Source organism: Haliotis rubra, unplaced genomic scaffold, assembly GCF_003918875.1.
Source record: "Haliotis rubra isolate DU_JTF1 unplaced genomic scaffold, ASM391887v1 Scf104, whole genome shotgun sequence".
Classification (NCBI taxonomy): Eukaryota; Metazoa; Mollusca; class Gastropoda; order Lepetellida; family Haliotidae; genus Haliotis; species Haliotis rubra.
The window spans coordinates 1,829,784-1,846,193 of NW_025764937.1; the positions used below are offsets into that span (position 1 = coordinate 1,829,784).

General features: G+C 39.0%; 1 protein-coding gene across 2 annotated transcripts in view; it reads right to left on the minus strand.

Annotated features, from left to right (window-relative positions):
- The window catches only part of LOC124274270 (cation-dependent mannose-6-phosphate receptor-like), a 55,290-nt gene that overhangs the window by 17,330 nt on the left and 21,550 nt on the right, over positions 1-16,410 (minus strand). Inside the window, exons 1-2 of one of the 2 annotated variants that reach the window (XM_046709621.1) lie at positions 7,542-7,769; positions 2,942-3,023 (exon numbers count right to left, since the gene is read on the minus strand). The exons of the other annotated variant lie outside the window; for it this stretch is intronic. Coding sequence (XP_046565577.1) covers positions 2,942-3,023; positions 7,542-7,717 — 258 coding nt within the window. The 5' untranslated portion in view covers positions 7,718-7,769. Of the gene's footprint in view, positions 1-2,941; positions 3,024-7,541; positions 7,770-16,410 lie in introns of those variants that run through there. 2 annotated transcript variants of the gene reach the window in all.

Below are 16,410 nucleotides of genomic sequence, written 5' to 3' on the forward strand. Positions count from 1 at the left end.
ACACAGAAAGTTAGTATGAAGCTCATTTGATTGAAGAACCAGAGGAAAACTTCCTTGAGCGGCATATTTACACGTTGGCGAGTCAGTTAAGGACAAACTTTATGGATGAACAACTCCTGTATTCAGGTGATGTGATCTTTCGATACAGATTCTTGTCATTCTTGCTTGACAGTGATACAAGAATCTGTATCGAAACCTGAAAATAAAGAAGTTGTTCTTCCATAAAATTTGTCCTTATAGAAGCTAACGGTTATTGGATGAATCATCGATATTGTTAAATTTGTTGTTTGTGGTGAAACATTATACTGCAGGCCTTACGTACATTTCCTTTACATGTTTACACATTGTGACCTCATGCATTACAGGCCAAACAAAGCTTTAGTTTTAGAGGCAAGAAAACAGAATGGCCTTTTAGAAAGTGGCACAAAATCACCAGCACAGAAAGTCTGCCATCAAACCTACTCAGTCACTGCAGCTTCCATTCAGTACCAATCTCATAAATTTGATTAAATGGAGCTGCAAATTTGAAGCAGAGATAGAAATGCAATTTTTTCAAGGGGCCATAGCGCACCATACAGATAATGTACAAGTGCCTTTGTTTAAATAAGTGAGCCCATACCTTTTGATGATCCAATTAAACTTTAAACATCACAACACTTTCAGTTTATTGATGAATAAATCAGTAGACATAATGCAACCTTAAGACCAGGATTTCCTAATCACTATCATGACTGCAAGAATACTTCAGCTATATTTGTCCCGGACCCATAAACCTGCCAACAAACTATGTTATCATCCAAAATGAGATTTCCTGTTAAGCTTCTAACTTTCAAAATGGCCACGCCCATGCTCACCTGTGAGATAATGAGAGTGACAAAGTTTGATTGGGTTCAAAATCTCTTTTGAATCATTTCAGTTGCTCAAATTTATTGCAGTTTTCATCAAATGAATCAATGTATGTATGTTTTTTTCAATTTTAGTCATGCTGCCAGGGCATTTTCAAAATATGTTCAGGGATTCATATCAGGCCAGTCTAAGTAAACTTAGGCTCAGCATTATTCGTTACACTGCTATACTGAGTCTAACAAAACCTAGTAGAAGATCGCGTCACCTAACCTTTTGGACTGACCAATCAGAACACAGCTTACCAAATCGTGAAAGTTAACATTCGCACATACCGTTTGAACCTTTACCTAAAAAACTCGAACGATTCCGAATGCTATTTTCCGCACGATCATTTCCGAGTGATACACGTAATGAGAAAACAGTCGCTGAAAATACCGTTTTGTCAAAATTCAAGGATGTCATCTTGTGAAAATATAAGCAAATAGTAACCATGTCACTAGAAACCCATAAGCGTATATACTGCAGGTCCAATATCTGTGTTTTATGTGGATTTTCGTTTGTTGATAGATCAGTGTCGGCGACCAGGGAAGAAAAAATCAAAAAAACGTTTTGTAACTCCCGCCGAACCCTAACAAGTAGTCATTGTCTGATTGGTTAAATCCATTCGGCCGTCTGGTGTTTGATTTGACAGTTATAGGTCGCTCAAAGGTTAGCTGATGCGACCTTCTACTAGGTGAGGTGAAATTGGGTTTAACGTTGTGCTTGAGAATATTTCGCTCATATGACTACGTGCATGCGTGTGTATGTGCGACCTTATACTAGGTTTTGTTAGACTCAGTATAGCAGTGTAACGATTAATACTGAGCCTAAGTTTACTTAGAATGATATCAGGCAGCCTTGAACAAACATATAGAGTTTTATGTGACGCACACATGTGCATCCCGTACACACAAATATAGAGAATGGACACAGAAACCCAAAATACTGCATCTGGAGTGACGCACGAAATCACCAAGTGCACATCAAGAGCAGTTGTCTGTGTTTGTTATTTCACCCATCAGTCATGCCTACTCTCCACATGACCACTGATTCATTCCAGGTCTCTGAAGTAATTATCTGACCATACACTACACAATTTCAATTCTTTACAGGACTTTCATATTATCTGCAAGAACCCGTAAAATGTATTCATGGGGGTTTACAGGAACCCTAATTTCGTAAGTCAAGGTAATACCCTGAAAAAAGCAAAGGTCAGTGTTAGTTTCACTGGGTCCTCCCTTTTAAGTATTCCGTCACAAGAAAGTGACCCCATTTTAAAAAGGTTGTTGGTCCCTTACCCTTTGGCATGTTGAAGCAATGGCTGTTCTGCCATTAACATGTAATACCCACTCAGCATTATTCAAGGTATGTGAGTGCATTCAGTTAATAATGAACTATGGACCACTATTACATTATCTTCACCTGGAATCCAACGACTGACATTGTGGACCCGTGAAGGTCCGGGTTAAAATATTGATCTACAGTAACCGATGCTTGTCGTAAAAGGCGGCTAATGGGATCGGGTGGTCAGGCTTGCCGACTTGGTTGACACGTCATCGGTTCCAAATTGCGCAGATTGATGCTCATGCTGTTGATTGTTGGATTGTCTGGTCCAGACTCAATTATTTACAGACCGCCGCCTTACAGCTGGAATATTGCTGAATGCGGCGTAAAACCAAACTCACTCACTCACTGACATCGTGAGCATCCAACGACATCATTGGAATATGATGACATAAACTATTACTGAATGATTACTGGATGCTAATATTTACAAAAAGATATTTACACCTGTTTTGCAATTCTTTTGTTTTGATTGTGCAGCATCCATACTTATTTCAAAACAGTTTATGAGGCCGAAGGGATTATCAAAATTCTAAACAGCATTCCAAATTTATTAGTTACCATGGTAAAATTTAAGGAGTCATTGCTTTATAAATGGTAATAACAAAGAAATGGAACCACTGGAAGATACACCTGTACACAATAAAGCCTTAGCACTCATTCAGTATCATAATCAGAATAAAGGCAAAATACGAACTTGCAGCCAACTTACCACACCAGTTATACCTCCCTTTGTGAAATCTTTGCATGGATTGTAGAAGTGCTTGTCGTTGCTTTTACCAGAAATGGTGAACCTGAAAAGTTGGTATCAGCCATCAAATTTAAGGTCTTTCTGGGGGCTTTTTAACATTTGTTTAAGGCCCAATCAACAATTTTATGGAACTATCAAAACACATATAACACATAGGTAGTTGAATACACACAAGCTTGGTCAAATGTGGGACCATCGAAGGGAAATAACTCTTAGCTACATTAGCTGCACTGGGAAAGTTTTGCTTCTTGGAGATTAATTAACACCCACTGTCATTGCAAGGTCTTTTTTATTACATATTAGTTTCCTGCAATATCATAACTTGACATGTTTCAAAACACTGGTAATTAAGACCTTTTCTATGCTAAATGTCAGAATTTCAGGCTTTTTGAAGTCAGTGTAAACCAGGTGATAGGTTCTCTGCCCCACTGAAGTGATCTTAACTACCCAACTTTAACACTAGTTTCTAAATGTTTTAGCACCAAGATCAGTTCGGAACAGACTGATAACCCAAGGTGATAACTCACACATGGCCCGAAGATGACTATTGGCAGAAGCTGAACTCAGAGGTGACTCCTGATCCCATTTTCATTGGATGTTACACCAAGCATGAGATATTGAAGTTGACTTGCTGAAAGAGTTGCAGCTCTGGGCGTCTCGGGTTTGGGGATTGAAATATTATGTTAAATTATCACAGAGTGGTGGGTAGTGTAAGGCATTTGTGTAGTCATACATTGTAGAAGCTTATGCCCATGCGGGTCTGGTGACCGGGAAGACAGGACAATGTCACGCTTCTTGCATGCTCAGCCATCTTGGGGGGCAGAGGTGTAAGGAGCATGGACATTGGCTATATTTGTGTTTCCCCGGTCACATGGCCCCCATGTTTGCCATATAAGGTGGGGAACCATCACGTCGTCACGTACCGCATTGGGTAAGCGACTTGGATCAGAGCCATCTTCACGGTTTCCAGTTCAAGTTACATTTATTTTGGGAGAATACATGATGAAATTTGTGATAGTTGTGGGAGGGGGAGAAATAGATTAGGAACAAGTAGGTGTACTTTGTTGATACTTGATTTCAGATGTTAGGTTACCAGGGTGGGTGTAACAGAAAGTTTATGGTGTTGAAGAGGTAGGAAGTATGTAGGGAGGGGAGGTCGAGAAATATGTACAGTTGTTTTCTAGGTTTTCCTGTACAGGCTTGCCCCTTTATTGATTTTTACATGATTTATCTTTAGGCCAAATAAAAAAATTGTTGTGGTTCCGATTTCACCCCTTTAAAATTTAGGGTAGGGAGGTAGGATTTTTTTATTTATTTTTTAGAAGTAAAGTGCAAAATAATAATTACTATTATTATAGGATATTTATACAGCGCACATACCCACGCAACTAGTGCTTGCTCAAGGCGCTGGTATTTTTTCCCCTTGATCATTGGATGTCAATTTCAACGGGCACATTGTATTATCAATCTCAACTCCTTGGGGAGTATACAACTATTGCAGCCACTAGGTGCACCAAGTTAATGTGGCTTTCCCATTCTCACGAGGTACCCATTCACAGCTGGGTTGAGTGGGACTCATAGTCACAGTACTTAGTCCAAGTTTACTGCATGCTGCTGTACCCGCAACTAGGTGTTTGCACGTATTCATGTCGCCACCATCTGGTCATATACTAACGGATTCGTGGGTTCTTTTAAGTGCACAGGGTTGTGTACTGTACACTAGGGGTTGTGACAACATGGAAAGAGTCTGCACACAAAGTTGGCTCCAAGGTTTTTACACCCGGTCACAGATGGGCTCGATCCCGACACCTCAACCTCGCTGGATCACTAGCCTGGCGCCTTAGCCAGCTCGCCCACCCGCATTTATCAATGTGTAATAGTATATTCAATCAAGCTAGGGGCCATCATGTCAGCTTTCACTGTCAGAATGACCGATGTCCATCGGGCCAGGAAAAAACAATGGTATCTGAAAGCTTATTTTATTCATACCGCTTAAAAAAATAATAGGGTCTGCACCAGAATTCAAGGGTCGGTCAGGTAATCAGAACCACAACATTTTATTTTTAGGCCTTAATAAAATGAATGGAAACTTCATTTTCTTGTGTTGTGTCTATAATTAAGGAAATTGGAACACCAGGCCAGGCCAGGAACCTTTTACAGAACACGTAGGCAAGGAGTACTGACCACATAGAATAAGAGAGAGAAAACACAACGTAAAACACACTCAGCAGCCATCTGACCTACCTTGTTCTGCTGTCACTGGGCGTGACACAGCACATGTTGCTTCAACAGTGACGAGGTAGGGGTGCAACTTGCTGGAGTGAGTGAGTAAGCTTAGTTTTACGCCGCACTCAGCAATATTCCAGCTATACAGCGGCGGTCTGTAAATAATCAAGTCTGGACCAGACAATCCAGTGATCAACAGCATGAGCATTGATCTACGCAATTGGGAACAGATGACATGTGTCAACGAAGTCAGAGAGCCTGACCACCCGATCTCGTTAGTCACCTCTTACGACAAGCATGGGTTACTGAAGATCATTATTCTAACCCGGACCTTCACGGGTCGCAACTTGCTGGTGTTCATGATAAATGCACTTACACTGCACATATTTTGTGTGCATGTGTGTTTGTGAGTTGTTCAGTCTACGATGGGTGTTTGACTGGCTAGTGGTGCCGAACATTAAGGTGAGGTAAGGTGAAATTGGGTTTTACGTCGGGCTTGAGAATATTTCGCTCACATGATGACGTGCATGCGTGTGTATGTGTATGTGCGGCTGCTTGTACTAGCCCACACTTAAGCTTGTTTTATAGTGCTAGCCCACTGAGATACCATGCCGCAGTGAAGCATGAATACCCCACTCAGACACATTATACTGACTCAGAGCCGACCAGTCCTTGTTGTACCCATTAATGCCGAGAGCCAGGCAGGGACCAACGAGTACCAAACAACGCCTTTTGGTATGACGCTGGTTAGATCGAAACACCTTCTTTGGTATGACGGACGCTTCAACCATCAAACTGGAGGCGGTCCGAACATTAAGGATCGCTGACGGGTGCTTCATTGGAATGGGACTGACTGACTGAGTTTAGTTTTAAGCGCTTTTAGCAATATTCCAGCAATATCGCGGGGGACACCAGATATTGGAATGGGATACAAGGGCTAATGACTGAGGTTGGTGTAACCTAACCCAAACCCTAAGGATTGCAGAGGTGCACAAGATCTGTGAAGCGACAGTCAGTCAGTTGTCTCACACAACTCGAACTACTCTTGCATCATAATATTAACAATTCATATACTGGCTGCTGAACAGTTATCGCCATATTTTAGTGGTATTTACAAAATTACTCCACTGTTGTCAATTTAATGAAAAAGAATTAATTATGATACGTAATTAGCTATTCACCGATGTGTCCAGTCCGTTCACTGCCGCCGATCATCATTTTATATAACGCGGCGGAAGGGAATCATGTCAGTATAAATACACCTGTTCTCACAACTACCTGCAGTTATCACCATTTCTGAATTTGTGAAATAATATATATATATATCATAAAGTAACCTTGAATAATTGATATGTGTGACTAGTTGAGTGTTATTTTTACAGTAGATTGATAGGGAATGAAACTATTAAGGACTTTGTGAACTAAACTTGCTATTATATAGATCATGTCACATAACCTCCCCCACCCCACCCCACCCCCCACTAAGTTAAAAACAACTATAGGGTTCATAACTTTATCTTTTATTTTTCTCTTATGTTTGTGAAGCATTTTCCTTGGCTGTCCTTTATTGTTGTCAAATACTGTTGGGGAAAATACAAACACTTAATTAATCGGAACTGCGCAAGCATGATACTGATGTATTGGCGATAACTGTTTCGCGGCGGCAATAACTGTTCGGTAGTCAGTACAAGATATAGCTTCCACACAATCCTGCATATATAATGGAAAGAAACTATTGCTTGACTTATGTTATGATCTAAACAAATAATTAATAAACAGCAATATTCCCTCATGAGACATAATAGATGAGGTTTTTTCACACCATGTAGCTGTACCTCAGATCTTGTGTTAAGGAATGACAGATATGTTTCTTGGACTTTGGTCACAAGACTAAAAATGGTGTCTACCTTCAGCTATTTAAAGATATTAAAGAGTTGTTTTGATTTTATGCAATTATAACCATGATGACACGGGGCCGTTTTATCCTGGGCCCTCTTAGCGCTGGGGAATCTTAGGGTGGTATCGGTCACCACGAAGGTGTAATGTTACCGCATGTACAACAACTATTCTGAAAATATCACATAATGGCCTCAGAACCCAAACAGGGCCTCAAGTATCTAAACCCGTTTCGTTATGTACATAAGCAACACAACTTTATTTCGTCAAATGATTTTTCCAGTTGTAAAATGATGATGCCACCTGTTATAAAAGGTTTCTTAGTTCTGTTATTTTTGTTTACTGATTTCTGTAAGCTGCCAGAATAGTCGTCTGCAAACTCAAGCCACGGGTCTCGTGACAAGTTTCAAGCACGTGATCGTGCGTCCTATATCCTTACCTTGGTCCGGGATTTGCTGATAACGGGTGCAGGTTGATAGTCCGTTTTGATGTCTTGCATGTACATGAATCAACCTTGGCACAATCATCAGCTGCAGATAATACTGACATTATACATAACACGAAATAAGAATGGAGTATCATTCGCAAAACTCGATCCACCGTCCCCGGTTCCATGGTCTATGTTTACCTCTCAGCAGTGAATACAACAATGGCTCTTGATTGGCTGAAATACGAGTATGCGGAAACAAGTGATATGCTTGTCTGCCCACAACACTGCATTGGCGGATCTATAGGGGGGGTTCAGGGGGGGTTCGACCTCCCGTTTGAAAATGACACATTGAAGATTTTTTGGGGGTTGGCGGAGGCAATGGGGGGTTCGAACCCCTTACCCCCCCTTCAAAATTCCTTGATCCGCCCATGCACTGTATGTTTTTATTATCGCAAGTGCTGCTGTTGATTTGCGAACAAATTAAATGTCTCATTGCATTTCAATTGCAACATCTAAAATTGTTCTTTTGAATTTATCTCACAGATTTATCTCATAGTCTCTAATAGTGTGATGTTGTTTAATCAAAGTTTTCGCATCAATGTAATCTATTTTGTGATTTCTTAAAATAATGATGAATATTAGATATCAGTTTGTCGAATAACGTCAATAATTCTTTTTCTCTTTTTCTATTCATTTTATTAAGTTTTCATGTCTATCTTTTGTGTTTTATTTGTTTTTGTTTGTTGTTTGTTTTTTCTTGCGGGTGGTATCGGTCACCACGATAAGTATCTAAACCACTGGGGTTTTTTTGGGTGGGTGGGATTTTTTAGATCTGTTTTACATTTTTTACACACATCGCAAACCATTTAATTTGACATTTACCAAAAGTGAATATTTTATATCACAAATTCAGTTTTTAGATATTAATAAAACATTGGGAATTTGTGATTATATATTTGTTATGTCAGAAATATGGCACAAATTCTATCACATGGTTATTAATATATCGTTCAGTAATTGTTTAATATACCTGGGTGTTATTATTTGTAAATAAGATGAGCACTGGGCCGTGACACAGACCGCACATCGCCAACACGTCATCCCTGGTAACCGAACAAAGTGATAGATGCGAGCTCATGTGGTAGTGACGATACGAAGTGGGAGTAGCCTAAATATATTTTAAGCCGTCATTCTTAACATAAAGTTTAGAACTATTCTTTCCATATTTGTTTTCTGGACCCATGCAAAGCTTCCATGTCAGAATTTGTGACCAGAAATGTAAATGATTGTGTGAACATACACACCCGAGGGGGCATATATATGTATTTATCTATCCAATTCACAATAATTGAAATCGATCAAAACATGTTTGTCTCTAATAACCTTCTCAGTGATCGACCAGCTGTTACTGTGTAGAATATACATGAAGGTTGTGTTCAATGGACGCACCTGTTTGTCATTCAACACCACAGCTGTAGTCAACAACATTTACTCCTATTCCCCCTGCAACAATAGCGAACATCTCCCGCCCCAAACTGGTATTGTGTACTGTTTCCAGCATGTTGTGTTGATGTTGTCCTCTTTATGTGGTTCATGCTAACACAAAGCAATATTCACGTGGAATCGATGATAAGAAAGAAGTATATATTTGTGTGAATTAAATGCAGTTTTAAAATCAAGATAATTATGTAGCACCTAAAGATGCTCTTCAAACACTTCCGGAGAGAATTGTCTTGCAATGACACACTTCCTGGTTCCATCATGACACAAACATCATTCAACACATGTCGGCATTGAATGGAGCCACACCCACCATGAAACAAACATCATTCAACACATGTCGACATTGAATAAAGCCACACACATCATGACACAAACACAGGACCAAAAACCGGATAGTAAACCATTGAAAAAACGTAAATACAGTAGGAAATACATGCCATGACCGGATTTACATATGTTTTCAGATATTTCCTAACTTCGGGCATATAATCTGTTTGATTGGCATTTAGAAGTTGGTGACTAATAAGAAAGTAAGAATATTTATGGATAACAACTTCTTTATTATATATGATGCGACGTTTCGGTATGGATTCTTATACCGTTGTCAAGCAAGAGTGAAGTACTACAGCACAGACCAGGCTTATATACATGAACAGGGATTAAGTAATAACAACATGTAGGACTGAATGAGGGGGATTAACAATAACAACAAGGCACGGTGGCAATAATGTAGTGACAATAGGAAGCCAATGGTGGTTGATGTAAAAAACAAAATATACATGCTGATGAGATTAATTAACAATGATGGCTGAGGTGCTCTAATCTGTTGTTTTTATGAGATCATTGTATGCAGAAGGGATGAGATATCCCTGGTCTCTGTTGATTGAGGGCTTGTGTCTCCGGATTTGAACTGCTTCTGCAAGTTTCCTTTTGGTGAAGTCCTGGTGGTTTTTTGGATAATATGTCCACATTGTCCCAAATTATGTTGTGATTGGGGCAGTTGATGATGTGGTCTGATAATGCCGATTTTCTATCAGATTTAGTGGTAGATGATAAGTGTTCTTTGATTCGGATATTTATGGGCCGGGAGGTCAAAGAACACTTATCATCTACCACTAAATCTGATAGAAAATCGGCATTATCAGACCACATCATCAACTGCCCCAATCACAACATAATTTGGGACAATGTGGACATATTATCCAAAAAACCACCAGGACTTCACCAAAAGGAAACTTGCAGAAGCAGTTCAAATCCGGAGACACAAGCCCTCAATCAACAGAGACCAGGGATATCTCATCCCTTCTGCATACAATGATCTCATAAAAACAACAGATTAGAGCACCTCAGCCATCATTGTTAATTAATCTCATCAGCATGTATATTTTGTTTTTTACATCAACCACCATTGGCTTCCTATTGTCACTACATTATTGCCACCGTGCCTTGTTGTTATTGTTAATCCCCCTCATTCAGTCCTACATGTTGTTATTACTTAATCCCTGTTCATGTATATAAGCCTGGTCTGTGCTGTAGTACTTCACTCTTGCTTGACAACGGTATAAGAATCCATACCGAAACGTCGCATCATATATAATAAAGAAGTTGTTATCCATAAATATTCTTACTTTCTTATTCGGGCATATATTTCATATGAATCTATACCTTTGAAACATATGCTCATCGTACATTTTCGTATGCACAAGAACCTCGTTCATGTATGCCATGACCGGATTGTCAGGTATTTCCAAACATGAATTGCAAAACAGATACCCCAGTAAATACATGATCAGACAGTATTTCCGATGCATTCCTTTGAATTTCAAAGGTTGCTGAAATTACGATTTCGTTCTAAGTTTACCCAGGTTGGAAACATGTAAATTTACTAAGGTGGGGAAACACTTGTAAATTTTCACATGTGCAAATGTTTACACACATTACATATTTATGTATTATACCGGATTTCAGGGGTATGTATATGAACGGTTCATACACCTTCATGTTACCTGTGCTCAAGCAAGATGATCATTTGTTTCCATCATGTGAATTACTTGGTTCATGTAATTTCATTTTCACACATTTTAGTACGTTTGAAATCAACGTTCACGTGACCTCATTATTCTTATCATCAAAAGAGCCTGACTAAGAAAGCGGTATTACGCAAGCTAACATGGCTTATAAGCTGCGCTCGCACTTGTTGCCAGTATCAGTTACGCTTTGTCTGCGGTGTTGGCAAATCTTGTGAGTGGTGAACAAAAGGGCGATGAGCTGCCCCTTCGTCCTTGCAGTGTCCCTAGCTGTCCCAACAGAACAGCACTTTATCTCTCTCTTGTAGTCTGTCTCACAGTCCCTGAACCACATTATATTCCCTGCTGCCAAGCCCTCTCTGCAGTGCTAAAGCCCTAAATAAAGCAAGTCTAGATTTCCACAGGTCCTGAATCTCTAGTCTCCCTGGGGCTCCTTTCCAATTTAAATGGGCTTGTTTGTTACTATCAAAATTATATATATTCAGAGACTAAGCATTAGTCTATCTCTCTTTGAGCACGGCCAAATACGCTACACAAACCAACTCGTAATTTCTTAAGTCTCTTCAGCTCGCGCATCAGTACTGTAAAATAAGTTTTGGCAGTACATAATTGGAATATTATTGCACTGCATGTGACCTTTCTTAATAGTCTCACAGTGCCTGAACCATGTTATTTCTCCTTCTGCTCAGCCTTTGCTGTAATAACGCCACCAAAAAATAGTTTTTATCGTGTAGCGATTATGTCCGGATGGCACAGGCGGGTGCGTTCTTTGAGTATACCATGGGCATGTTGGGCCTCTGTGCCTTTGTGAAATTTGTCTTGATTGTCCTGTCCAAAAGCAAATGTCACACAAGTAAATGTGATGTTGCATTGCTGCAATTTTCCATGTCGGAGAAGTCCTTCTAACAAGATATATATTCCGTTGTTTGGAGCAGGCCTATGACTATTACGCCCCAGTGTTGCTAAACATCTTGCAGACCTTTAACCTGACATAGACGCAGACCTCGCATGTTCAAGTTCAGATCTGACAGGTGCCGAACATATTGATTCCGGCAAGAATGCAATATCTCAGTGGGTTATTGTTTTCCTAAGTAAGTGGAGTGCTTTCTACAACATTGGAGATAATGGTATCGTTGTCTTCCTGATATTCCCCCGAACGGAAGCTCTACCCATTTATGGTACAATGTGTAAGTTACAGATTTGTAGGGAATAGTCTTAAGACTTTTTTACTTTGACCAGGATTCTTCGAACTTGCAACAGTCGTTTGAGAAGATCAAGAGAGAAATCTGGCGGACGTATATGGAGAAAGTTCGAAGAATTTTTTCTGTATAAATACAATAAAAGAAATACCGGTTATGTTTGAAACGTACCCTCAATCTGATAGCCAGTGAGATTATTTTGAAAGATCGCAATATGTATCATCATCATAAACGGGCCCAGATAAAAGTACATATCATTCATTCCCACATTATATCCCCTTTATAGACACGGGACATGGTTGTTACAGGTAGGGCAAACAATTTCTTCTATAGGTATCTGCTTGTTTCACGCTACATACATGTATTCAGATTACTGAGAAAAGTAGCGACGCAGGTTCTCCTCCTTCACACATATAATTTATCCAGTGATTAGGGATAGCGCTGCAGCAACTTATTGAAATTTACGACATACACTATCGTATTTATATCGTATTTATTTCTCTCTTACATAAGGTGAAATGTCACAGGGTTGTCATGGTAACGATAATTTGGCATACTATTTATTGTCTTATTCTTTTATCTGCGATTAGAATTTAAATCAGTTTTGGCGTGAGCATCTTTAGAGATATATAATCTTTTATGCTAAAAGTCATATATATATACTTGCACTTTAAAGAATAGAATTCCCAAAGTAAATAATGTCTTAAAAAAATTTAAAGACACTTACACGGTTGAAAAAATCATATCCAGAAGGAACAATAATTTTGATAATTTTCAGAGAAATGGTTCCTTTATCCTCAGTTTTCAATCTCTGACTTAATCTGTAATCAAACTTGAATAACTTTATTGCATTATAATTTCTTCATGCTACCAAATGATGAACTTTGATCATGCATATGTACACTTTTTGCTTTACTTTATATGCTTGTATTCAATTATGCGAACAAATGAAAAAATAAATCACAAAGAGTTTAAGGTAGCTGGTCACGTGATCATTATCGTATTATAGTTTCAGACCATCACACCGATTACAAATGAGATATTCTTCAAGATCATTAAGGTTAACAGCTGTGTTTGTTCAAACATTCCAAAGAAAGTCAAGTGAGTGTATGAGTGTGTTTTTTCCAACACGTGGGCGGACATACATACATACCATTGAAACCGCTTCACAATATATTATATGCACAAATATTCTACATACACAATGAATTTTAGTAGAGTGGGTCGTTTATGTTTCCTTAGTTCCACCAGAAGACATTTTGGATAATAAATATCACACTTTTGATATAATCATACACAAGTAAGTGTTTTGCCATATATTCTTACAAACTTAGCAGCAAATACTTGCAATACTGCTGACTCACCTTTAAGCAGTATTTACGTATTCACTCACTAAGTCGTTTGTCACTCCAGATGTTTTGTATGCATGCGTTGGTTATGTACAGCAAAGTATACCATGTATACAGCTTAGTATTTCTAAGTAACCCACCTTCGTCACACTTTGGTGTGAAAGGTGTCAGTTGAATGTACACAGGACCCTTTGTGTGCCCTGTTGATACTATTTGCACTCATATGGTCCTGCTTGCAGGTGCAATATAGCCATTATGTCACTGCATTCACCATACATTACGGATTTCCATATTGCATAAATACCTACACTGAGCACTTATCATCTTTACTTGACAACGACTGGTCAACATCTTTTGTCTTCAATGAATAACCTGTAAACACCATTCGACAGCTTAACTACTGCACCTGTGACAAACAAATGTACTATGTGAACACCGAGAGGAGAGAGCAAGGTTCACATTCGTCATGTGGAGGCACCTTTAGGACAATTGTGCATGTAGCTATGAGAAAAAGTGTACCGCAACCTTGAATATGACTTAGTTCTTTGTCCAGAAAATGTATACCAGTTCAGGTATAAAAAGAGGGGTATGGTCTTACAACAGCACGTAGCTCTCTTGATTCCAGCAGCGAGATTCTGACTTGGTTTCTGTTAAGCCCGGCAAAGCCATAACATACCATTACATTGATTAAATTGCTACAGTTCACAGAGGTGTCATAGCTCAGCACAGTTATCATTGAGGTACACAGACCAAAATAATGTTCAACAGGACCCCTATGAAACTACGTCAGTGTTAAGTATCATGTGCACGCATCGCACGTTGACAATGTTTTTCTCAAACTAATGTTCAAACTAATACATCGAAGTGTTCAAACTAATACATCGAAGTGTTCAAACTAATACATCGAAGTGTCCAAACTAATACATCGAAGTGTTCAAACTAATACATCGAAGTGTAAAGAAAGGAAAGAAAAAGAAAGAAAGAAAGAATTTAAATTTTTTTTTCGTGTAAGCCCGGTAGGTTGCAAAGCTTTATATTTAGTTAGTGTTGAGAGCTTGCCCAACTTTTCAAAATCATGTGTGAGCCCGGGCTTTTTTTCATAATGGTAGCTACGCCCCTGTTTACCTTCGTCCTTTATTTTGCGCAAGGTACTGACAGATATACCAGTAGCATCGCTGGCTTTTTTGAGTGCACTGTGTGTGCTGTCGGAAATAGTACACATGTACTGAATGACATTGTAGGCAACCTCACGTGTTTGTGAATGAATGACTTGACCCCGTTTACCCAATTTAGAGTGCGACATGATAAGTTTCAAATACCTGCAGAGTTTGATACTCTTTTAACAGTCCACTTTACAAGATACTAGTATACACATGCTCGAGCAGAAACACGACATTTCCGAATCATTGCGCAGAAAGTGATTACTGCAAGGATAACAAAAATCACGTGCCCGAAGTTTTCACACCTGTTCCCACTTCGAGTAGGTAGTGGATCAGTTCACGACACGCTCCCAGCTCTCCTTTAACAAACGCGTCTTTCGCGCACCTCATTCTAATGTTGGTTGGACAGTAGGAATATTTGTTTGTATCTGTTACATGAACAAAGTAGTTGGTGTAGAAGTGATAGAGTGTGAACATTTTTCAAACTCTGTGAACTGTACAATACTTGTCTTCAAGCAATTGACATATGTTTTAGTTGTTTGACAAATAACACCATTTATTCACAACTATGAATGATGTCTTAGCTTTGTTAAGAAAGAGAACAAAGATAAGATAAATTTAGACAGCAGACTTAAAAGTTTTTTTCAGTGATTCTGAATTCTGATATAAATTACATTGAATTGTTTGTGAAAGAATTGGTGTGGAAACACAACTTCCCAAAGGAAACTTCAGTTTCAAATGTATTTTAAGGTGTGCTGAACATGTTTGACTGTACCTTCTTCAACATGAAATGCTGAAATTGTATGAGATCAACAGCTCTTTAAGTGTGTGTGTGTGAAAGTAACACAGGTTTTAATGAATTTATAACTATTTGTAATCACGATATGGCTGAAATACTGCCACTGTGACTGTAAACTTTAACTCACTCACTCACTCATGATATATCGTCTCGCCTCATTAAACTGGTATCAGAATGTATCGTCTCTCCACTTAGACTACGAAGCACAGCTCTAATACCAAGTATGTGCATATTTACACATTTAAAACAGGACTTCACATCAATAATACATTGTAATCATCTTTTTCGAAAGTGTAGATAATGAAATTTGTGCAGCTATGTGAACACACCTGTCTGTGTTTTATTGCAATAAGCTGTCTCTCCTTGTATGTCATATATAAGCAGTGTACCTAAGGTCAATTATTTAAACTATAATGTAATTTCCATTACAAAAAAGTATAAACGGTATTACCTACTGATCAGAAAGGCTTATCAGTACCCCACCGCCACCACCCCACCCTAGGCCTACCCCATCCTACACCCTCTCCCTCTCACACACATGCACACACACACTCCCTAACATGCATATCGCTCCGGCCCATAGACCCAATAATGTAACCTTTTAAACAGACATCATGTGTATGTCAAGAAAGGCAGGCACGTTAATAGTGGTGCTCAGTCATGGGTATCACTTCGCCATGTGTTTCTAATGATCTGCGTGCATTATGGCGTGGTCCGACGCGCTAACGAACCCTATGTGAAAGTTACATTACAGAACCATTGAAATACATGTTAAAGTAGTGTTAATCTTGTAACACTATATTTACCCATTACAAACCATTTACGCGTGTACTAAATATAT